This window comes from Stenella coeruleoalba, assembly GCF_951394435.1.
Source record: "Stenella coeruleoalba genome assembly, chromosome: 16".
In the NCBI taxonomy this organism is placed as follows: Eukaryota; Metazoa; Chordata; class Mammalia; order Artiodactyla; family Delphinidae; genus Stenella; species Stenella coeruleoalba.
In genome coordinates, this window is record NC_137162.1 from 59923827 (window position 1) to 59948046 (window position 24220).

General features: G+C 36.3%; 1 protein-coding gene across 2 annotated transcripts in view; it reads left to right on the forward strand.

Annotated features, from left to right (window-relative positions):
• Positions 1–24220, forward strand: part of MICU1 (mitochondrial calcium uptake 1) — a 203622-nt gene that overhangs the window by 13150 nt on the left and 166252 nt on the right. For both annotated transcript variants that reach the window (XM_079899947.1, XM_079899944.1), the window contains exon 2: positions 23126–23287. In XM_079899947.1, the coding sequence (XP_079756073.1) occupies positions 23127–23287 (161 nt within the window). In that variant the 5' untranslated portion in view covers position 23126. The remainder of the gene's footprint in view (positions 1–23125; positions 23288–24220) is intronic.

Here is a 24220-nt window from a genome sequence, read left to right on the forward strand (position 1 = left end):
CTTGTGGATATATACTTAAGGTTGGAATTGCTGAATCACATGGTAATTCTATGTTTAACTGTTTTCCATAGTGGCTGCACTCTTACATTCCTACCAGCCGTGTACAAGGGTCCAGTTTCTTCACATTTTCTCCAGCACTTGTTATTTTCTGTTTCTTGTTTGTTTTTTTGATAATAGCCATCCTCATGGGTGTAAAGTGGTATCTAATTGTGGTTTTGATTTGCATTTCCCTAATGACTAATAATGTTGAGCATCTTTTCATGTACTTATTGACCATTTGTATATCTTCCTTGGAGACATGTCTATTCAAATCCTTTGCCCATTTTTGAATTGGGTTGTTTGTTTTTTTCTTGTTGGAGTAGATAGTTTTGAGTCAAAATACAAGGTTTCTTAGAAATGGCAAAGTGATTCCATGTATTTGAAATGGTATTTAGATTAGAAAAAGAAACAAAAATGTCCATTTCCTTGATTAGATAGCAAGGATAGATTATAGATAAGTTTATGATTGGAGTCTTACTCTGCGTTTTTTTTTTTTTTGCGGTATGCGCGGGCCTCTCACTGTTGTGGCCTTTCCCATTGCGGAGCACAGGCTCCGGCACAGGCTCAGGGGCCATGGCTCACGGGCCCAGCCGCTCCGCGGCATGTGGGATCTTCCCAGACTGGGGCACGAACCCGTGTCCCCTGCATGGGCAGGTGGACTCTCAACCACTGCACCACCAGGGAAGCCCTTACTCTGCGTTTTAATTAAATGTTTGCATTAAAAGGAAAATATTTAGGCGTTATATGTTTATGTAACATTTTAGTGAAATTTATGTTACACTATACAGTTTTTATTTGATTTATCACCATTAGGAGCATTCTCTTATATTACCTTCCAAACAAACATTTATTCATAATTTGCTACTGTGCTCAGCTTTTTACAAGAATTTTCTCATTTAATCCTCCTCATAGTTCTTTGCAGTAAGTATCCCTGTTCTGTGGAAGTACAAAGTTGCCAAAGTCAGAAACACAGGTCTGGCTGACTTCAAAATTAATGGCCAGTAAGAGGTCAAGTTAACTAGATTACCTTGAGTAAGACACTTAACTTTCTGGGCCTCAGTTTATTAAACAAAGCAGAACAAAACAATATACAACAATACAAACTTATCTACATGTTTAGTAGAACTTTAATTTGTGATGTTCTAATTTTGCTTTAATTAAATCCTAGGGTTTAAAACATCTTCAAGTAAATAAGCGAAAGTTTTAACAAAAAAGAAGTACCTGGGTAAATAGAAATTGGAGTAAAGGTAAAAAAGGCAGGAAAACATCCTGTGAAATATCTAATATTGCTGTCAGCCTAGGAGGTTTGTTTCTAGAGGGAATGTAAATATAGACAGATTGTTATAAAAGAGTATCAATAAAGATGTCTGTTGTTGTGAACACTAAAAAATTCCGCTGAAATTGTTATTTATGTAGAAAGAGACTTCCTTTGCAGAAATGTATATTATTCTTACAGATTCTTTGCTGTTGAATGAGACTCTGAGAAACATGTCATGGCCTCACAGTTGAGTTCTGACATGGAATTGTTATTACATTTTAATACAGGTACCTCGTTTTCCATGTCTGGAAATTGAGTATAGTGCAAATGAGAGTATTCGTTGGAGCATTTTAAAATATAAAGTTCTCTGCAAATGTAAGGTGACATTTTATTAAATATTGATTCCTTCATTTTATGTTCACGTATTTTTATATCACAGTAGGATTTAGAGCTTTTTAATTTAATAGGGAAGTGCATAAAGTATTCTTTGTTCTATGGTACATATAATACATTATTGTTGATCAAAATTTTTTGTTTCCCTTATTTTTAAAAAATGTGCTCTTCCTGGGGTTAGTCTCAGCTTTTTGTAAAGTTAGGTTTAGTCAACCGCTGCTTTTGCTATACATTCCCATGTTACAGCTTTATGAGCAAAGCAAACAGACTTAGCAATGAATGAATTAGACAGTTAGCAAATTACAAATGAGGATATGGTTGTAGGTTTACATAGGCCATTTAGATTTGTTCTCTTGTATGGTTAGATTAACTCAACCTAATATCAGCTTTTGAATGGTTGGGTATCGTTAAAAAAGAATTTTATATTGTATATATCACATATAGATATGGCATATAGCACATAAAGAAGACTACATGAAACAGATATGTACACTTTAAAGAATAATTTTAAAAAGTGAGCCATATCAGGCCAAAAAGAACATTTACATCACCCCAGAAGTCCCCGATGTGCCCTTCTTTGATCACACAGCTTGTTGTGTGTTGGTTTGTTATGATTTCATACCTACTTGTTTATGGCTTAAGTGAAGTTGTTTTGATCTAAGGGTGAATTTGTTTACATTGGGGAGGCTGTGTCAAGATGATATCATCAAAGTTGTTGTGCTACTAAGTGCTTGTTGATGTGAACATATGGAGGAGTGACTATGTTGTAATGAACATTTAAACTTTAAATACCAAGAACTTGTGAGGACTTACTGAGAGTGTTCAGTCTGGGCAAGGCTACTCTTTGCTGATCTAAAATAACTCTCCAGAGACCTGCTGTGGCAAGGTTACTCTTTGCCAGCAGTGATGAAAACAGTGCAGCGGTCTTGTGAAGGAGATCATCTTGTCAGCCAGCACTGGTGCCTTCATTCCACTAGCATCCAGCTCTAGCAACAAGGGACTTCAGTTTGCTCTGGCAGCTCTTGGTTGGCTAAGCTGACTGTTCGGAAAACCAACTGATAGAAAAGGTACACCTCAACTCAATTTGGGCTTTATTTCTTTCATCTTCCCTTTGCCTGGAACAATAGTGTAATCATTTGAATCAACCACCCAAAGCAATCTACCATTGCTTTAGAGTATATTTCTTTATTGGCTTATTAAGAGACATTATCCTGTATGCTGTTGGCTTGTGACATATTATTATATAATTCCCGCAATTAACCTGTGTTAAATAAGTCATTGGCAAAGACAATCTCAGTCTCTGAGCATAATTTGATAAAACAATTTATCTCTTCAGGAGATAAATTATCTTCCAGAATTTTGGTTATAATCATGGTTATGTGTATCACTAAACACTTTGTTTTGAACTTTATATAGATGAAATCTGACCATGTATATATTTTTATGATATGCTTCTCCACTGAACATTATATTTATGAGACTTACAGTGTGTTATTTGTAAAGCATTTGGGGGGAGGATGTAAATTTTCCAAAATTAATTTAGTAACTCCTTTTTTAAAAAATATATTTTATTTTGCAGTAAAATGTGTAAAAAAATAAAGCTACTCATTAATGACTATAACGTGGATCCCTGTTTATTCAATTATCCACATTAGGAATTAGGACATGTTTATCCATTTAACTGTTGATAGACATTTGGGTTGTTGCTAGTTTTGGTTATTACAAGCAGTGTTGCTATGAACATTCCTGTTCATATCTCAGAATATGTTTGAATTTTTCTACAGTAAGATTGCAGGGTTAAAGGTATTCATGTCTACAATTTATCAAGATAATGTCAAACTTTTCTAAAGTGATCGAATCAATTTACACTTCCAACATCAAGTGTGAGTGTTCCCATTGCTTCACATCTTTGCCAATATGTGGTGTTGTTGGACTTTTAATTTTACCAGTGTGTAAGGCAACCCTGTCACCTCAGAGCACAGGTGAAAATCCGTTAACTCTAGAGAAGAGGAAAAGAAAAAGAAATCCTCAACCTCTGGGGGAGGGGCAGAAGCTGAGATCTTCAGAAGTCTACATCTGAGGAGAGACAGGGCCACTGAGAAAGCTCCATGCACAAGACCCAGTGACACAAGGTCACTGTTGAAAATTGTGGCTATCCCAGGACAACAGAGAACCCATTGCTACCAGTCTAGCATGCACCAAATAACAAGTACTCAGAGGAAAAATGACATATTACACACAAAGGAACAAAGGTAAGAGTTACAGCAAACTTTTTAGAAACGATGAAAGCCAATTTCTGTTGCTCTTCCTTCATTCCCGAATTTCCAAGTTTCCCTCCAGTATTTTTTTTTTCCATCTGAAGAACTTTATATAGTTTTTTGTAGTGGGTCTGTGAGCAAATAATTCTCCTAGAATATCATGTTTTGACACTACAGATCTTACTTAAATCCTGTAAAGAATGTTGGTTTTTTTTCTTTAGCAGGCAGTTGGCCTAGTTAGGTTCAGGCTGCAAATTCCAACCCACCTTTTATGGGTTGTAGTTCCAATGTCAGTTCAGTTTTCTTAGCCTTTTCAGTACTATCCATATTTGACCCTTTTTTGCCCCACACAGTGGCCAGTCTTGAACCTTGGTGGTGGTCTACCCCATATTTTAGTTCATAGATCCTTTGCTATGCTGCTTAGGGTAAGATCTACATGTGTACCTTGGAGGTGAGCTCAGGAGATCATACTGAACCTTATGGTTTCACTTTATTGAGCTCCCCTCCTTTGTGATATCCCCAACACTTACTTGCTCCCAAGGACCCTGCTTCTCGTGATTCAAACCTGAAATTTTCCTTTCCCTACCCTGTCATATAATTCAACTACATCAGCCTCCTGGGTCTAGTGAACAAAGGATAGAAAAATAGAAGAGCTGCCCCAGTGCTCTTGGAGCACAGTTCCTCTGGTTAGAAAAGAATTTTTCCCTTCTTCTGATTTTACATGACTTCCCAGCTGCTGGTTCCTCTGTAGGAGTGCTTTGTTGCTGGGATGGGAGAAAACAAAAAAAGACACACACAACACACACACACACACACACACACACACACACACACACACACACATGCAAATCCAGGGAATTTCTCCCACTCTCTCTTACTCATGTAAGTCCCTTTTCCCACTCATCAAACCAGAAATAAATGGCTCTTCTTGGAGATTTTTATGTCTGCATCCAGAGCACATGTTTAGTGTCAGGCTAAGTTTGAATTCTGGCATGGAGAGACCAGAGGAAGAAATTTGGAAGCTCACTTCCATTTCAGCGCTACCTTGAGATCTATTTCCTTTTCCATTCTGCCTGCTGACATTTACTTTTCAGAGTCCTTAGATAGATATTCTATCCAGGGCTATAGATATTCCATCCAGGGCTTTCAGTTGCATTCAGTGGGACAGACAGGAAGGAGTGTGCTCATTTCATCTTAACTGGAGCTAGAACCTCTATAATACTTTTTGTTGTGAAAAATTTGAAACATATATGAAATTATGAAAAATGTCTTAATATACAATACAAAATCCCCATGTACCCATTACCCAGCTTCATTAATTATCAACATTTGGCCAATCCTTCATCTGTAACTTCCCACACCCACTGTCACTTGACTTCTAAATGCAAAACTCTGACGTCATTACATTTCATGTGGTTAATTTCTATAATTTTTGTGTGTATTTGAAAGGAGTGTGTAATATACAGCTGTTCAGTGTTCTGTTATATATGTGTCCATTACATTAAGTTGTTGATCATGGTGATAAAAATATATCCTTTCTGGTTTTTAAAATATTCCTTCTGATGCATTTTTTCTTATCCTGCACAATCCTTCAATCCACAAAGATTGAAGTTCTGTAAGGTAATAATGTGTAGTTGTGTTATTCAAGTCTAATATATTGTGTTCCAGGGCGTTGAAAATTTTTTTTTTTGTGGCCTTGAATTTTTTGTTTAATTATTTTAAGCTCTTCTAGAAATTAACAATTAAGAACTTTAGGACTACATATGATGAAGATATTATTCCCATGATGTATTGTTATCATGTCAGTACATTACATATTTGAGTTCTAGCTTGAAAACCTTAAAGGTTTGAGAAGTGCATTTTTAGTTTTGACAATAGCCATTCTAATGGGTGTGAAGTGGTATATCGCTGTGGTTTTGATTTGCATTTCCCTAATGATTAATGATGTTGAGTATCTTTTCATGTACTTATTGGCCATTTGTGTGTCTTCTTTGGAGAAATGTCTATTCAAGTCCTTTGCCCATTTTTAAATTGGATTATTTGTTTTTTGTTGTTCAGATGTAGGAGTTCTTTATATAGTCTGGATATTAATCCTTAATAGACATATGCTTTGCAAATATTTTCTCCTGTTCTGTGGGTTGTGTTTTCATTCTCTTGATACTGTAATTTCATGCACAGAAGTTTTTATTTTGATGAAGTCAGTTTATTCTTTCTTTTGTTACCTGTGCTTTTGATGTTCAGTCCAAGAAGCCATTGCTAAATTCAGTGTTATAAAGATTTTCCCGTGTTTTCTTCTAAGAGTTTTATAGTTTTAGATCTTATGCTTACGTCTGTGGTCAATTTTGAATTAATTTTTGCATAGGGTGTAAGCTAAGGGTCCAGCTTAATTCTTTTGCATGTGGACATGCAGTTTTCTCCACACCATTTGTTGAAAAGAGGTATTCTCTTTGTTAACAGTCTTGACACCCTTGCTGAAAATCAATTGACCATATATGTGAAGATTTACTTCTGAGCTCTCTATATTTTATGTCATTGGTATATGTCTGTCTTTATGTCATACCACACTGCTTTGATTGCTGTAGCTTTGTAGTAAGTTTTGAAATCAGGAAGTGAGAGTCCTCCACCTTGTTCATCTTTTTTTCGAGATCGTTTAGGCTATTTGTGGTCCCTTGAGATTCCACATGAATTTTGTAAAAGAGTTTACTTTTTTTAAGAGTTATTTTATGTTTACAGCAAAACTGAGGAGAAGGTAGAGATTTCCCATATACCTTCTGCCCTTATGCATGGTTTTCATGTAGTTATTTTCCCTTTCTTGTTCTGCATTTCTTTTGGAGAAAATATTGGGAGATGGGAATGAGACGTCTGTAATGTCTTCAGCTACGCCTGTTTGTTTTCTTGAAATCATATACATCCTAGCAAACCCTAACCTAACACTTTCTACTTTGATTTGATGATAAAGATTAAGTTTTGTATTCTGTGAGAGTTAACATTTAGAATATTCCAAATGAATAATCAAATATTGGTTAGCAGCATATTACTGGATTATCCTATAATAAGAATTATTTAAACAGAAACATTTTAAATGAAATTTTATGTTATATACTAAGATTTTGTGACTGCTGGTGTTGCCAAAAAATATGGCAAAGTGACCATAAAATTTTTGAGGCATAGTTAGGGCTTGAAATTGAAATGTATCTTAATTTTGGATAAACCAAAGATGTTTAGGCGAGGTGGCGAGTAAAAAATGGTTTTCCACAGTGCTTCTTCTAGACTGCTCTTCTTCCTCTTCAATTCTACACACCCTGACCTTTGCTTTGTGCAGTTAGTACTTTCTTGGCACTGTTTTCTTTTGGAGCAGTGCTTAAACTGTCCTTATTGATAGCTGATTTTTTTTTCACCCTGTAGTTTTCTAATGGTTCTTAAGTACATTAAAAGTATTTATTAACCATTAAAACTCCATGGCTACCTAATTTCCAAAGGTTGAATCGAAAGTTGGAGATGTAGTTTTTTTTTATATAAATTTATTTATTTTATTATTTATTTAGGCTGTGTTGGGTCTTTTGTTGCTGTGCACGGGCTTTCTCTAGTTGTGGTGAGCAGGGGCTACTCTTCGTTGCAGTGCACAGGCTTCTCATTGCGATGGCTTCTCTTGTTGCGGAGCATGGGCTCTAGGCACATGGGCTTCAGTAGCTGTGGCACACGGGCTCTAGAGCACAGGCTCAGTAGTTGTGGTGTATGGGCTTAGCTGCTCCGCAGCATGTGGGATCTTCCCAGACCAGGGCTTGAACCCGTGTCCCCTGCATTGGCAGGCGGATTCTTAACCACTGCGCCACCAGGGAAGCCCTGGAGATGTAGTTTTATGGAAATTTTAAATATTGAAAAAAGCTTACTTATCTCAACACATTAGCACATCCTAGTGGTCTTAGAAAATTTATATTGGTTATCATTACTTGTGTAGTTTCCTGGATGGTTTGTTTGCTTTTGTTTTAAATAGACTTTCTTAGGTTGATTTGTTCTTCTGTGCAGTTGTTCAAGGAAGGGAAACTGCTACTCTTCCATTCTTCCTTCATCAGACATGAGTTTCAGGTTTTATTATTGCAATAAAAAGGCTCTATGGAGATGGCTTCACAGGTGAATTCTATCAAACATTTAGAGAAGAGCTAACACCTATCCTTCTCCAACTCTTCCAAAATATAGCAGAGGGCAGAACACTCCCAAACTCATTCTGCAAGGCTACCATCACCCTGTTACCAAAACCAAAGATGTCACAAAAAAAGAAAACTACTGGCCAATATTACTGATGAATGTAGATGCAAAAATCCTCAACAAAATACTAGCAAACAGGGCTTCCCTGGTGGCACAGTGGTTGAGAGTCTGCCTGCCAATGCAGGGGACACGGATTCGTGCCCCGATCTGGGAAGATCCCACATGCCATGGAGCGGCTGGGCCCGTGAGCCATGGCCGCTGAGCCTGCGCGTCCGGAGCCTGTGCTCCGCAACGGGAGAGGCCACAACAGTGAGAGGCCCGTGTACCGCAAAAACAAACAAACAAAAAACTAGCAAACAGAATTCAGCAGCACATTAAAGGTATCATACACCATGATCAAGTGGGATTTATCCCAGGAATGCAAGGATTCTTCAATATACACAAATCAATCAATGTGATACACCATATTAACAAACTGAAGGATAAAAACCATATGATCAACTCAATAGATGCAGAAAAAGCTTTCAGACACCCATTAATGATAAAAACCCTCCAGAAAGTAGGCATAGAGGAAACTTACCTCAACATAATAAAGGCCATATATGACCAACCCATAGCCAGTATCATTCTCCATGGTGAAAAACTGAAACCATTTTGACTAAGATCAGGAACAAGACAAGGTTGCCCACTCCCACTACTATTATTCAACATAGTTGTGGAAGTTTTAGCCACAGCAGTCATTGAAGAGAAAGAAATAAAAGGAATCCAAATCAGAAAAGAAGAAGTAAATCTGTCACTGTTTGCAGATGACATGATACTATATATAGAGAATCCTACAGTTGCTACCAGAAAACTACTAGAGCTAATCAATGAATTTGGTAAAATAGCAAGGTACAAAATTAATGCATAGAAATCTCTTGCATTCCTATACACTAATGATGAAAGTCTGAAAGAGAAATTAAGGATACACTCCCATTTAACATTGCAACAAAAAGAATAAAATACCTAGGAATAAACCTATCTAAGGAGACAAAAGACCTTTATGCAGAAAACTATAAGACACTGATGAAAGAAATTAAAGATGATACAAACAGATGGAGAGATATACCGTGTCCTTGGATTGGAAGAATCAACATTGTGAAAATGACTATACTACCCAAAGTGATCTACAGATTCAGTGCAATCTCTATCAAGCTACCAATGACATTCTTCATAGAACTAGAACAAAAAAATTTTACAATTGTATGGAAACACAAAAGACCCCAAGTAGCCAAAACAATCTTGAGAAATAAAAATGGAGCTGGAGGAATCAGGCTCCCTGACTTCAGACTATACTACAAAGCTACAGTAATCAAGACAGTATGGTACTGGCACAGAAACAGAAATATAGATCAATGGAACAGGATAGAAAGCCCAGAGATAAACCCATGCACATATGGTCACCTTATCTTTGACAAAGGAGCCAAGAATATACAATGGAGAAAGACAGCCTCTTCAATAAGTGGTGCTGGGAAAACTGGACAGCTACATGTAAAAGAATGAAATTAGAACACTTCCTAACACCATACACAAAAATAAACTCAAAATAGATTAAAGACCTAAATGTAGGGCCAGACACTATAAACCTCTTAGAGGAAAACATAGGCAGAACACTCTTTGACATAAATCACAGCAAGATCCTTTTTGACCCACCTCCTAGAGAAATGGAAATAAAACCAGAAGAAATGGGACCTAATGAAACTTAAAAACTTCTGCACAGCAAAGGAAACCATAGACAACACAAAAAGACACCCTCAGGATGCGAGAAAATATTTGCAAACAAAGCAACTGACAAAGGATTAATTTCTAAAATATACAAGCAGCTCATTTTGCTCAATATCAAAAAAACAAACAACCCAATCCAAAATTGGGAGGAAGATCTAAATAGACATTTCTCCAAAGAAGATATACAGATTGCCAACAAATACATGAAAGGATGCTAACATCATTAATCATTAGAGAAATGCAAATCAAAACCACAATGAGGTATCACCTCACACTTATCCTTCTCGAACTCCTCCAAAATATAGCAGAGGGCGGAACACTCCCAAACCCATGGCCACAGAATGGCCATCATCAAAAAATCTGCAAACAATAAATGCTGGAGAGGATGTGGAGAAAAGGGTACCCTCTTGCAATGTTGGTGGGAATGTAAACTGATACAGCCACTATGGAGAACAGTATGGAGGTTCCTTAAAAAACTAAAAATAGAGCAATCCCACTACTGGGCATATACTCTGAGAAAACCACAATTCAAAAAGAGACATGTACCACAATGTTCATTGCAGCTCTATTTACAATAGCCAGGAGATGGAAGCAACCTAAATGTCTATCAACAGATGAATGGATAAAGAAGATGTGGCACATATATACAATGGAATATTACTCGGCCATAAAAAGAAATGAAATTGAGTTATTTGTAGTGAAATGGATGGACCTAGAGTCTAACATACAGAGTGAAGTAAGGCAGAAATAGAAAAACAAATACTAACACATATAAATGGAACCTAAAAAAAAAAGTGGTTCTGATGAACCTAGGGGCAGGACAGGTATAAAGGCGCAGATGTAGAGAATGGCCTTGAGGACACGGGGAAGTGGAAGGGTAAGCTGGGATGAAGTAAAAGAGCAGCACTGACATATATACACTACCAAATGTAAAATAGCTAGTGGGAAGCAGCTGCAGAGCACAGGGAGATCAGCTCGGTGCTTTGTGACCACATAGAGAGGTGGGATAGGGAGGGTGGGAGGGAGGGGATATGTGGATATATGTATACATATAACTGATTCACTTTGTTACACAGCAGAAACACAACATTGTAAAGTAAATATACTCCAATGAAGATGTTTAAAAAAAAAAGGCTCTATGATATGTGTGTGCATCCGGGTGTGTATGTATTTTGAAAAAGTGAACTTCGGAGGTTCTTAGCTGGATGAAGGAATGTTTCACAGAGTTTCAGGAAGTTGAGTACTATGGGATATTGACCTGCTTTTCCATAGCATCTTCATTTAGCAAGAATATGTACAAAAGTTCTGTGTCAAACCTGACATTTCTGTGAGAAGATTCTTGTGCCTACAGTTAACTGGTTTTTTTTTTTCCTGTTAGAGACTTCTGTGACTTAAAATTAACTTTACATTCCCCAGATCATTAAAATATCTCTTTCTCTGCTGTTGAAAAATACTCACTTCTCAGAACAGAGTGAGCTGAAGTGTGAGCTTTCCTTATTTATGCCGTCAGTAATGTCACTTTGAGGTATGAAAATGCATCTTTTCTAGACGTGAACATTAATCTTTACTGTATTTTGGCAGTCATCCTGGTGTCATTGCAGAACTTTCAGTCTGATTCATTTCATCTAAAAGAAATGTATAGAGATGTTTTAAAAATTATTTGGCATAATTGAAATCTAATATATTATTGCATTTTTAGAAGTGTCATAGTTGTGCGGTAAAGATTATATTTCTGGTACCTTATCCCATTCCTCAGGTAAAATAACAAAGGCTTCTAAGATAATGCATTCAAAGTCTTTTGTAAAGAATGCTTAGCTTTTTCCTACCCTAAGTAAATCTTCCTTGGATCCTTTCTTATGCCCTTTCCACTTACCCACCTAATATAATTTTTCCTTTCTTTGACTCTATGTTACTGTGTTCTTATAGCTCTTACCTTTTTTCCTGCTTTGCATTATGGTTATTTGAATAGTTGTTTTATGTCCACTACCAAATTATAAGGTGTTCTTGGGCACATTATGTCTTGTTCATCTTTGTGCCTCTTGCAGTACCCTCACAGTACCTTGCTCAATAAATAGCTAATGACTTAAATGAAATAATGACAATTGGACATTTTGGATTATATGAAATTTTCTTAAGCCAGTGAGGCTAATGTAGGATGTTATGTCATTAATAACCATTCAGGATGACTTTCTTCCAAAAAGTACAAAACACCTTTACATTTTGTTTTTCTGAAATGGACTCTTAAAGCCAGAAAAGATTTAGGAATAACCACCTGTGCCGTGCATCTCCCTGCATTATTAGAGAAGATAAGGTTTTTACTGGTCACATAACAGGATGGTAGTAGAGGTAGAAAGAGGCCCTAAGTTTTCTATATGAACTCTAGTGTAATTGAACATTAATATCTGTTATTACTGTTAGTAATAACTTCAGATTTATTAACTGGCACTTAGGATACTAAGAAGCCTAAAATATACTTCATATCTTTAGATTTGCAGTCTCTTTGTAAGTTGGCAGGTATACATGAAAATGATTTAATAAACAAGGTACCATAATAATGGTACAGAATGTTAATTCTACAGGAAATCAGAGGAAGAAATAAAGAGTGGTGATTATTTTACATAGCTTTTATGGACGACGTGGGATTTCATTTGCATCTAAAGAGGGCCTCGGGCTTCCCTGGTGGCGCTATGGTTGGGAATCTGCCTGCCAATGCAGGGGACACGAGTTTGAGCCCTGGTCTGGGAAGATCCCACATGTCATGGAGCAACTAAGCCCGTGTGCCGCAAGTACTGAGCCCATGTGCCACAACTACTGGACCTTGCGTTCCTAGAGCCTGTGCTCCACAACAAGGAAGGCACCACAGTGAGAAGCTTGCGCACCGCAACAAAAGAGTGGCCCCCACTCACTGCAACTAGAGAAAGCCCATGCGCAGCAATGAAGACCCAATGCAGCCAAAAATAAATAAATAAATTTAAAAAAATAAAGAGGGGCTGGCCAGAGGAGTAATACAGAAATAGTTTGTCATGTTAAGACATTTAGAAACAATAATAAAAGCAAGCCAGAAACTTGACTATCCTCACTTCCAGTCCAATAGCCTATTATATAGTCAATATTTTTATAATTATTAGGCATTATTCAAAATATTATATTTCTATTTAAATCTATCTAATGCCCAAAGTATTGTATTAGGCTTTGTGTATTGTATTAGTTACAGTCCTCATGTTTGTGCTTTCATGAAAACATATAAGCCCAGTTTGTTGAGCTCTGTGGGTATATAAACTATGAATATGAAATGAATTATGAAAATATTAACTACAGTAATCCTTATAGTTTGCCCAAGGAACAACTTGACTGGCTAATCTGAAGCTACTTAATTCTGCTCTCAGAAGTCCATAAATCTTAAATATAGCAATAGGAGATGCTCATTTTTTCCTTGTTATTTATTCTCCTATGTTCATTGCAACTATTGCTTTCATAGATTGCATGTACTTTGGGGATAACACACACCCTTTGCAGAGAAGTATTACAAATATCGGTGAAATAAATACACTTGTTGATGTTTGCACTACTGCCTAGTGTGTATTTAGTAAGTTGTTCTAGGTTGTAGCTTTCGTAAAATAAATTACAAAAAAGTACATATGAAAAAGTGCATCCATCTTTGTTGTGAAACACTGAAGTAGCTATGTCCCTGTACTGAAGTTGAATTGGGCACACTGTAATTTTTAGTATGTGTGAAGTGTAAATTTTAGCTTGTGTGAAGATGAAACACTTGAGGGGTATTTTTGAGAACTTTGTTACTGTTTAGATTAAATAATTCTTTTCAGTAATGTGATGAATGGATAATCAATTCAAGTATTTTGAAAGTATAACTAGCCATTAGAAAGCAAAACATTAGATGGAAAAAATCTTCCCAGTCAGATCTGGTGGAGCTCAGTCAGATTGAATAAGAAGAGTATTGAAATGGTTCAGATTAAGGAAGTTATAGCCTTTTTGTTGTTTAATAAAAATAACATTCTACTCAAAAATAACATTGAATGAAATAGTGTTAATATTACATCTAGCGTAAACATACTGTTTTATATCTAAAATAATCTAGGTGAAACAAATGCCCCCCCCCCCCGCCTTTTATTTTTTTTGCAAATAAGGAAAGATGAAGCCTGAGGACTGGGAATATTACTAGAACAAAAGAAAATAAATACAGCTTAATATTCTAATGGTCCTCAGAACACCAAAGGTGAACTCTTGAAAAGTAAACAAATATTATCAAATTCATTTACTAATCAAATATTATCAAACTCATTTACTTAGATTATTTATGTCTCATATAAATGGAAAAGATTGAGAATAACAAGTACAGGGAAAGGAATACCCTCATACACTGCTGGTGGTGTGTAAATTGGAATGTCAGTATTGAAGGGTAATTTGGCAGTATCTATCAAAGTCAAAAATGGGGGTAGGGGAGGGAAGGAATGGGAGTTTGGGATTAGCAGAGGCAAACTATTATATATAGGATGGATAAACAACAAGGTCCTACTGTATAACACAGGGAACTATATTCAATATCCTGTGACAAATCATAGTGGGAAAGAATATGAAAAAGAATATATATATATATCTCTCTGAGTCACTTTGCTGTACAGAAGTAATTAATACATTGTAAATCAACTATACTTCAATAAAATTTTTTAAAAACTTAAAAACGATCACACTCTTCTAACCTAACAGTTTCATTTTTAGATATATGTCCCACAGATATACTTGAATAAAAATAAATGCATAGGGAAAAAAGCCCCTGAGCTATATTTGTAATGGCAAAGTATGGAAACAACTTACTGTATTAATTGGCGCATAGTTAAACAGTCATAGTGGAACAGTCATAGAATGAAATACTCTATAGTAGTTAAAGAAGTATGTCTGTATATCCTTTGATGGGATATACAAATATGCATCTTATTTTCCCTCTTCTTTCTTTTAGGGAGAGTGGTGGAATTTCAGATGCATGAAAAAGAATACATAGTTTCTTATGTATTTCTCTACAACAACATTTTCAACAATAAAAGTGTATTCCTGTATTATTATTGTAACAAAAATGCAAGTAGTCTTGCTTATTCCACACAAAAATCTGTATCATGTCCAGCAAAACAATATTCCCATGATTTTCCTTTATTTAGACTCTTCATTTATTCTCTTCCCCTGACTTGGATTACACCCCGGGCAGAAGGAAGAGTGAGTGTGGATCCCTAGATTCAATGACTCTGGCCATACAAAGCTTTTGAGAAATTCTCACTGGGGTGTAAGTTTGAATGAAATGGCGAGGCAGAGGGACAAGATGTCACCATAGTCCAAGACCTTGGCTTTGAACCTTGGAAGTCCTTAAACTGGATCATATCAGTGCCTTGGAATTGGTTGGATTCAGAGAAGCTTCTTTAGACTGTGTAATATCATGGGAGATTAAAATTATAAACCAGGTTGCAGATTGCCAATTTATTAATTTACCATAAGAACTAGAAACTCCCATCTTCTGATCAACATGTTCTCTCTTTGAAGGCAATGTAAGTAGGAAGTACAAATTACTTAGTGAGCATGGAAATAGAATAAAAGAGAGTTAAGTGTATAATTAAGATACTTAATGGCTGAGGCTCTGATGGCCTACTGAATCCAAATCTATGGTTAGTATCCAGCTGCCACTGGAATGACTAGAGGGAATTCTTGTGGGCACTCCAGATAGTGCTGATTTTATAATGTGTTTCTCAGAGAGCAAAAATTTTCCAGGTTCATGGAGTGCACTGACCGATCAGCTATGTATACTAGCTGTGACAGGTGCTGTATCAGAGTCTAGAAATACAGATATAAAGGACACTCAGTCCTTGTTTTCTCAGAATCTTAGTTCATGTAGACTAAACACTTTGAAACCTTGAAGTTTTAGTTAACTGAGGTCTGAGTTTTGTTGATAGCCAAATTTAGGTAGATCTCAGAAATTTATTTTGGCCTCAGTATTAACAGATGTTGCTTTTAACAATAGTGCTGGGTAACAGTCAGAAATAGTACAAAAGAGGTTTATGTAGACCAGTGTCAGGAGTGGAAGAGCCAAGCAGTTGTTCTATGAATGTGCAGTTGCCAGAGGTCATAAATACCAGAGGCATAATAACATAGAAAGTGCAAGCAGATAAGTCAGGCTCAGGATAAGGTCTGGAATTCTAATAGTTTGGTAAGTTGAATCAGGATGTGCCAGTAATCAGAGTATCAGGATATGAATTTGATTTAAGTAACGCTTATCTTACTAGGGAAATTTACCATGATATGGGTTGATTTCTGAGACATTATTGGGCCTGAGCCCACTAATAGGGCTGGCAAGTTACAGCTCTTGGCTGAGGAGGATGAAACATCAACCTGGGTCTGCCTTTATTTTTCTTTAAATGAAAGAGTTTGAGTAAAACTCTACCCCCGGAGTAATCTTTAAATTTTATTTGCATCATCTAAATTTTTTTATAAATTAAAAAGGTACACATATTTTACATTATTTTAATTGGCATGCACATATTACCTTGTATTCTGTCTTTAAACTTCACTCAAGATGCTTGCATGAAATACTGTCTGTTGTCTGGAAAAATACGTAAGCATAGTTTTAAAACTGAAATAGTATTTCATAAAAATCTATCTTGAAAAAGCTTTTGACAATATTCAACACCCATTTATGATAAAAACCTTCCAGAAAGTAGGCATGGGGGAACTTACCTCAATATAATGAATGACATATATGAGAAACACACAGCCAACATCATCCTCAATTGTGAAAAACTGAAACCATTTCCACTAAAATCAGGAACAAGACAAGGTTGCACACTCTCACCACTATTATTCAACATAGTTTTGGAAGTTTTAGCCACAGCAATCAGAGAAGAAAAAGAAATAAACGGAATACAAATCAGAAGAGAAGTAAAACTGTCACTGTTTACACATGACATGATACTATACATAGAGAATCCTAAAGACGCTACCAGAAAACTACTAGAGCTAATCAATGAATTTGGTAAAGTAGCAGGATATAAAATTAGTGCACAAAAATCTCTTGTATTCCTATACACTAATGATGAAAAATCTGAAATGGAAATTAAGGAAACACTCCCATTACCATTGCAACAAAAAGAATAAAATACCTAAGAATAAACCTACCTAAGGAGACAAAACACCTATATGCAGAAAGCTATAAGACACTGATGAAAGAAATTAAAGATGATACAAACAGATGGAGAGATATACCATATTCTTGGACTGGAAGAATAAACATTGTGAAAATGACTATACTACCCAAAGCAATCTACAGATACAGTGCAATCCCTATCAAACTATCAATGGCATTTTTCACAGAACTAGAACAAAAAATTTCACAATTTGTATGGAAACAAAAGACCCCGAATAGCCAGGGCAATCTTGAGAAAGAACAACGGAACTGGAGGAATCAGGCTCCCTGACTTCAGACTATACTACAAAGCTACAGTAATCAAGACAGTATGGTACTGGCACAGAAACAGAAATATAGATCAATGGAACAGGATAGAGAGCCCAGAGATAAGCCCACACACATATGGTCACCTTATCTTTGTTAAAGGAGGCAAGAATATACAATGAAGAAAAGACAGCCTTTTCAATAAGTGGTGCTGGGAAAACTGGACAGCGACATGTAAAAGAATGAAATTAGAACACTCTCTAACACCATACACAAAAATAAACTCAAAATGGATTAGAGACTTAAATGTAAGACTGGACACTATAAAATTCTTAGAGGAAAACATAGGCAGAACACTGACTTAATCACAGAAAGATCTCTTTTGTTCCACCTCCTAGAGTAACGGAAATAAAACCAAAAATAAACAAATGGGACCTAATGAAACTTAAAAGCCTTTGCAAAGCAAAGGAAACTACAAACAAGACAAAAAGGCAACCCTCAGAATGGGAGAAAATATTTGCAAACAAATCAATGGACAAAAGATTAATCTTCAAAATATATAAACAGCTCATGCAGCTCAATATTAAAAACACAGACAACCCAATCCAAAAATGGGGAGAAGACCTAAATAGACATTTCTCCAAAGAAGACATACAGATGGCCAAGAAGCACATGAAAAGCTGTTCAACATCACTAATTATTAGAGAAATGCAAATCAAAACTACAATGTGGTATCACCTCATACCAGTTAGAATGGGCATCATCAGAAAATCTACAAACAACAAATGCTGGAGAGGGTGTGGAGAAAAGGGAACCCTCTTGCACTGTTGGTGGGAATGTAAATTGATACAGCCACTATGGAGCACAGTATGGAGGTTCCTTAAAAAACTAAAAATAGAACTACCATATGACCCAGCAGTCCCACTACTGGGCATATACCCAGAGAAAACCATAACTCAAAAAGACACATGCACTCCAACATTCATTGCAGCACTATTTACAATAGCCAGGTCATGGAAGCAACCTAAATGCCCATCGACAGATGAATGGATAAAGAAGATTTGGTACATATATACAATGGAATATTACTCAGCCATAAAAAGGAACGAAATTGGGTCATTTGTAGAGACGTGGATGAATCTAGAGACTGTCATACAGAGTGAAGTAAGTCAGAAAGAGAAAAACAAATACTGTATGCTAACACATATATATGGAATCTTAAAAAAAAAAAGTGGTTATGAAGAACCTAGGGGCAGGACAGGAATAAAGATGCAGATGTAGAGAATGGACTTGAGGACATGGGGAGAGGGAAGGGTAAGCTGGGATGAAGTGGGAGAGTGGCATGGACTTGTATATACTACCAAATGTAAAATAGATAGCTAGTGGGAAGCAGCCGCATAGCACAGGGAGATCAGCTCCGTGCTTTGTGACCACCTAGAGGGGCGGGATAGGGAGGGTGGGAGGGAGACTCAAGAGGGAGGAGATATGGGGATATATGTATATATATAGCTGATTCACTTTGTTATAAAGCAGAAGCTAACACACCATTGTAAAGCAATTATAGTCCAATAAAGATGTTAAAAAAAATCTCCCTGTCTCCTCATATCTCACCCACCTCCCACCCCCACCGGCACTATTGCTATTACTGTTTTGTGTGTCCTTCCAGAATTAATTAATAAGAACATACAAATACACATTCTTGTTTCTCTTTTTTTTACACGAAAGGTATCATACTATATATGTTGTCCCACACCTTGCTTTATTAAGATAACAGTATGTCTTGAAAATCTTTCCAAATCTATACATAGTTTTTTCATTTTCTTTTTATTGCTATGTGATATTGCCTTGTATATATTGATATTTATCGTAGTGTAACCAGTTCTCTCTTGGTGATCACTGGGGTGGTTTTTAGTCTTTTGCTGTTTGTTACAAACCATGTTGCAATAATGTTTGTGTGTGTAGTTTCAAAGGTGTGCAAGTATATCAATAGCGTATTATATCAGAAGTGGAATTGCTAGGTCAATATATGCAGTTTATATAGGTGATTTTGATGGATATTACCAAATTGCCCTCTGTAGATTGTACCAATTTACACATTCCTCAGCAGTGCCATTTCTACAGCATTGCCAACTAGTATGTTTTAAAACTTTTGGATTTTGCCAGCTTAATGAGTGAAAAACAGTTTGTCAATATAGTTTTAATTTGCATTGTCTTATTATGTGTGATATTAAGTATCTTTTCATAGATTATAGAGCCATGTTTACTTCTGTTTTTCAACTGTCTTTTTATATCTTTAGCCCAACTTTCTGTTATTTTGTGAAATAATATTTTAATACTTTTTAATGGTTATCATTTTTAATATTTATATTACATTGTATTCTGTCATAACATTGTGTATCTTTCTGTAATTGGACACTTGATCTCCTTTTGAAGTGCGGCTATTATATTTATTTTTCTGGGAACAGTTTTGAAGAGGTTTCCCCCCCTTATGTTATTTATTTGGGAAGCAAGAATTTTGGGATCTATTGTAGGTTTTTGTACTAATTATCTATAAGTAAACTACATAACTTATCTAGATTTTAGTTGCTTCACCTGGAAAATAATGATGTTGAATTAAGTGATTTTCCGGTTCTGTGGCCCTTTGAAAGTTACCAAAAGCAATACATTAAGCATGATAGTTTAAAAATAATAGATATAGAAACACAGCAGTGATATAGTGTTACAGGTTTTTTGTTTTTTTTAAAAAAAAACAACTTGTTCTGTTTCTTGTTGGGTAGATAATGCTTTTCTTTGGTAACAAGGTTATCTTTTACTTGCTTCTCTTGACATTTCTTGATTAGAAATACCTCTTCATCTTTTTTCAGTTGCAATTAAAAGCTATTTTTTAGAGGCATGCCTTTTTTTGGGAGAAGGATGGGGACTGTTAGGAAAGAGAAAAATGCACTGGTTTTGATTTAATTTAATCCATGTCATAAATGTGCATGTTAATCTTCATTACTGCATAACTGCTGCCAGTTGGCCTATTCAGTTTTCCAGACTCAGTTGGAAAGCTGATCTCCTTAAATCTGTTTAAACGGTCTCTCATCAAAAATTAACACATTCGACTAGTTACACTATTTCTTCAGTACAAAGCTGAGAATTAAATTATAATAGAGCCTGTTCTCAGTGGGATAATTTTTTTCCTCAGTTTATTTGACATCTATTGGAAATTACACTAGAGAAGATGACTAGATATGTATTGATGTGTACTTTGGGGAATGAGATTAAAACCAGTGGTGAAATGAGATGTAGACAGTAACATTTGAATTACAACATCAGATGTAAGTGGAATGTTAGTATAACTCAGAACCTCCAAAGTTTAAAATTCTCTGGAGCCATAGCATACGGATATGGATTCCCAAAGCTAATAAATCTTGAATATATCATATGGTCTTAGTCCCTCCCCCCGAATTGAAATAGATTAAATTTTGCCATACCTTTTTTCACCAGAGGTATGAGAACATTAAAGAAATAAAAGAAACCCTAAAGCTCCTGTAGGCAGTTTTCTCATCAATGGGTATACTCTTCTCTGAGGAGGAGAGATGAACTTCCTTTGTGCATAACCGTTTAGTAGTAGAATTGAGTCTAGATCTTGGGTCATTGGATTCCTATTCCATTTCACTTTCTACCATATTCCTTAGTGTTGTCATTATTTTAATTTCTTTTCCCTTTTTGTCTTCCTCATCTCCTATGCAGTTAGATTTTTTTTTTGCCACACCACACGACTTGCAGGATCTCAGTTCCCCAACCAGGGATTGAACCCGGGCGCTCAGCAGTGAGAGTGCAGAGTCCTAACCACTGGACCACCAGGGAATTCCAATGCAGTTAGATATTGATGTATGTCAAACACTGATATCTGATAGTTTTGTTTCTCTTTGGAAAATTTTATTTTATTTTTGGTTTCTATACTTAACCATCCTGATCTAGGTGCTCATCACAATACTTTTGGTTATTAGCTGCCTCTGACTGTACTCATTACTTCCCTGTTAGCTCTCTGCCTATGGTTCTTTGTAGTTTATTCTATTCACTGCTATTAGATAGATTGGAATTCTTTTAAAAATGTTTGCATCATGTTATTTTCCTTTTAAGGACTTCAGTGGCTCCCTGTTTGTTGTATATGTGATCAAAATTCTCAGTCCAGCATTCAAAGGATCTTCTCAAGTGATCATGGCTTTCCTATTTGGTCATTTATATATTCTCCATATCTGATCAGATGTTGTAAACTTATCTTCCAGCCTTATACCCCTTGCCTAGTCCAGCTTTTGAACTGGTTATGTTATTTGTCTTTCACATTGAGAACTTTCAAATGCTCTTTTCTTTCTGTTGTCAATGTTGAATAATGTTTTCTCCAGATATGAATGTTTTAGTTGTGCTTGTCTTTGTTACAGACAAAAGCAATGCTATGTATGAATGCACTTGTGGGTTTGGAAAATGTTAATTTAAAAATGAATCAGAAGTTGACGGATGTAAGAAAACATAAAAGACAATCTCCTTGGTGCTGGAATTTGCTAGAGTATGTGCAATAAAATGAGGTGATTTCTAGGATTGGAAGGGATGTAAGAATTGTGGTGCTGAAGCTTAGGTCATAGCATATAGGAGAAAAAATTAATTATTTCCCACTTTATCTTTAAGGGCAAGATTTAGCTCCAACTTTGGCATTGGACCTAGGTTGAATGAAGGAGGCTAAGAGAAAGATTTACTTAAGAGATTATAGGTATAGGTCCCAGAGAAGAATCAGTAACCACCTCGGTGATGTTAGGAGACAGCTAAATAGTCTAACTTGACCTGAACCCAAATAATGAAAGACATAGTTTTCTTAGTGTATTGGGGTTGAGAAATGTACTTAAATGTTCAGAGCCAGTACCTGTATAATTTGCAACTTGACATTTTTCATGTTAAAGTAAAATAGTTAAATATTTTAAGCAGCTGTGATGTAACAGGCTATGTGTTAGACTCTGTGTTTTCAAAGAGGAAAAGAATAATTTTGGCCTCAGAACCAATTGTGTATGTTGGGGGTTGGGGGGAGGCAAAGTTATGTATGAACAAATACGTGACTATGTGAATATACATACAAAGTGCAAGGTAATTTAAATCAGGAAGAAATAAACTATGCTTTGAGAAAATCAAAGGGGAGAAGTATGGATACTTTGTGTGATTTGAATGAACTGCCACTACAAAAAGTCATGTAATCAAGAAGAAATGTCTGTTTCTCCTTCAGTCACCTGTAGATGGCTTTACAGTGAGTTCTTTTGGTGTAGCACTTTAGTAAATTTCTCTGACATCCATGGCTGTATCCTCACCAGAGTTTCCAGATCTCAATCCTGTTGGGAGTGGCCTGTTTACAGATTTATTCCTTTTTTGTTGCTCTGCAACAGCCCTTTAAGTAGTGACTGCTCCCTGTATCTAATGTCTCTTTACCCCTTAGTACTTAATTGCCTGTTGTAATTAATAATGCTTTATATTAAATTTTCCCTGTTCAAATTACCATGTGGTTTCTTCTAATTATACCTTGACTGATATGTAAGGTTTATAAGTAGTAGTACATTTCTCATCAGGTTGTTCTGAGGATTAAATGGGATAATGCATAGTATTGCCAAGTGTTTAGAATACTGTCTGCCATTAAGTACTTAGTATTTGTTGGTGATGTTAATACTGTTATTATCATCATCATCACTGTCACTGCCACCAGCTAGGAGTAACATTTCTACTTTTTGTTCACAGGATGTTTCGTCTTAACTCTCTTTCTGCATTGGCAGAGCTGGCAGTGGGCTCTCGATGGTACCATGGAGCATCACAGCCCACCCAGATCAGGCGACGGCTGATGATGGTGGCTTTTCTTGGAGCATCTGCAGTAACTGCAAGTACTGGTCTCTTGTGGAAGAGGTGAGTGTTATCTGAGCATCCTGTTCCTGCATGTACTTTTATTCTTCCAGTTGTCTCCGTTATCTAAAAGGGATTGATTTCTGGCTTGACTTTGTATCGAAATTTCTTTGCTAAATCATTTGGCATTGATAATATTTGTCTATGAAATAAGATGTTTCAGGGAATTAGGCTATCATGTCAAAGCAACAAATAGGAAATATTCTGCTTCAAGGTCTGTCTGTCTTTTATAGGGTGAAAAAGAAGTTGGGAGGGGCATAATAAGCAAAGAGTCCATGGCTTTTTATTGGCTGAGTCCTTGTCAGGAAAGAAGAGGTGTCTTCTTCCTGTTGGGCTCTGCTATCATCACAGAGTGTGAGAGCTCCCGCTGACTGTAATTGAGGCTTCTGTTTATTAATTTTTTACATTTCCCCCTTTTGACCAAGATCTTTCTCTGAAAGCATTGCTGATCAAGAATCAGGTTTTCTACTATCAGTGAGTTTTCATATTTCAGTGCCAGGGAGGAACTTTCCTGGGTCTAATGTCTCATGTTGGAGAGGAAGTGCATAGATGGGAAAACTGTTGAGGTCACATTTGAGTAACAAGGAGGTGTAAGAGGGAGAACTCTCATGCACGTTTTATCTGAAGTTCACTGTTACCAAGATCATAGACATTGGAAATCATCTGAAACATTGTCATCATTAAAGGTTTCGGCAACACATTTCCAACAGGCCTTGTTCAGATATCTTGGGATAGCTGTCTCATCAGAAGTTGTCTCCTTCAGTTTCAGGAAATCTTTGGTTTCAGGTCACCAGATGATGTGCAGGTCCAGTCAGGGTTTGGCGCTTTCTTTAGGTTTCTGACGTGAATCTAATAGTCTCTTCCTTGGAGTTTGGCAGCACAAAGGTTGGTTAGCAGTACCTGATAGAGGCCTCTCCAGCAAGCTTGAAGAGAGTT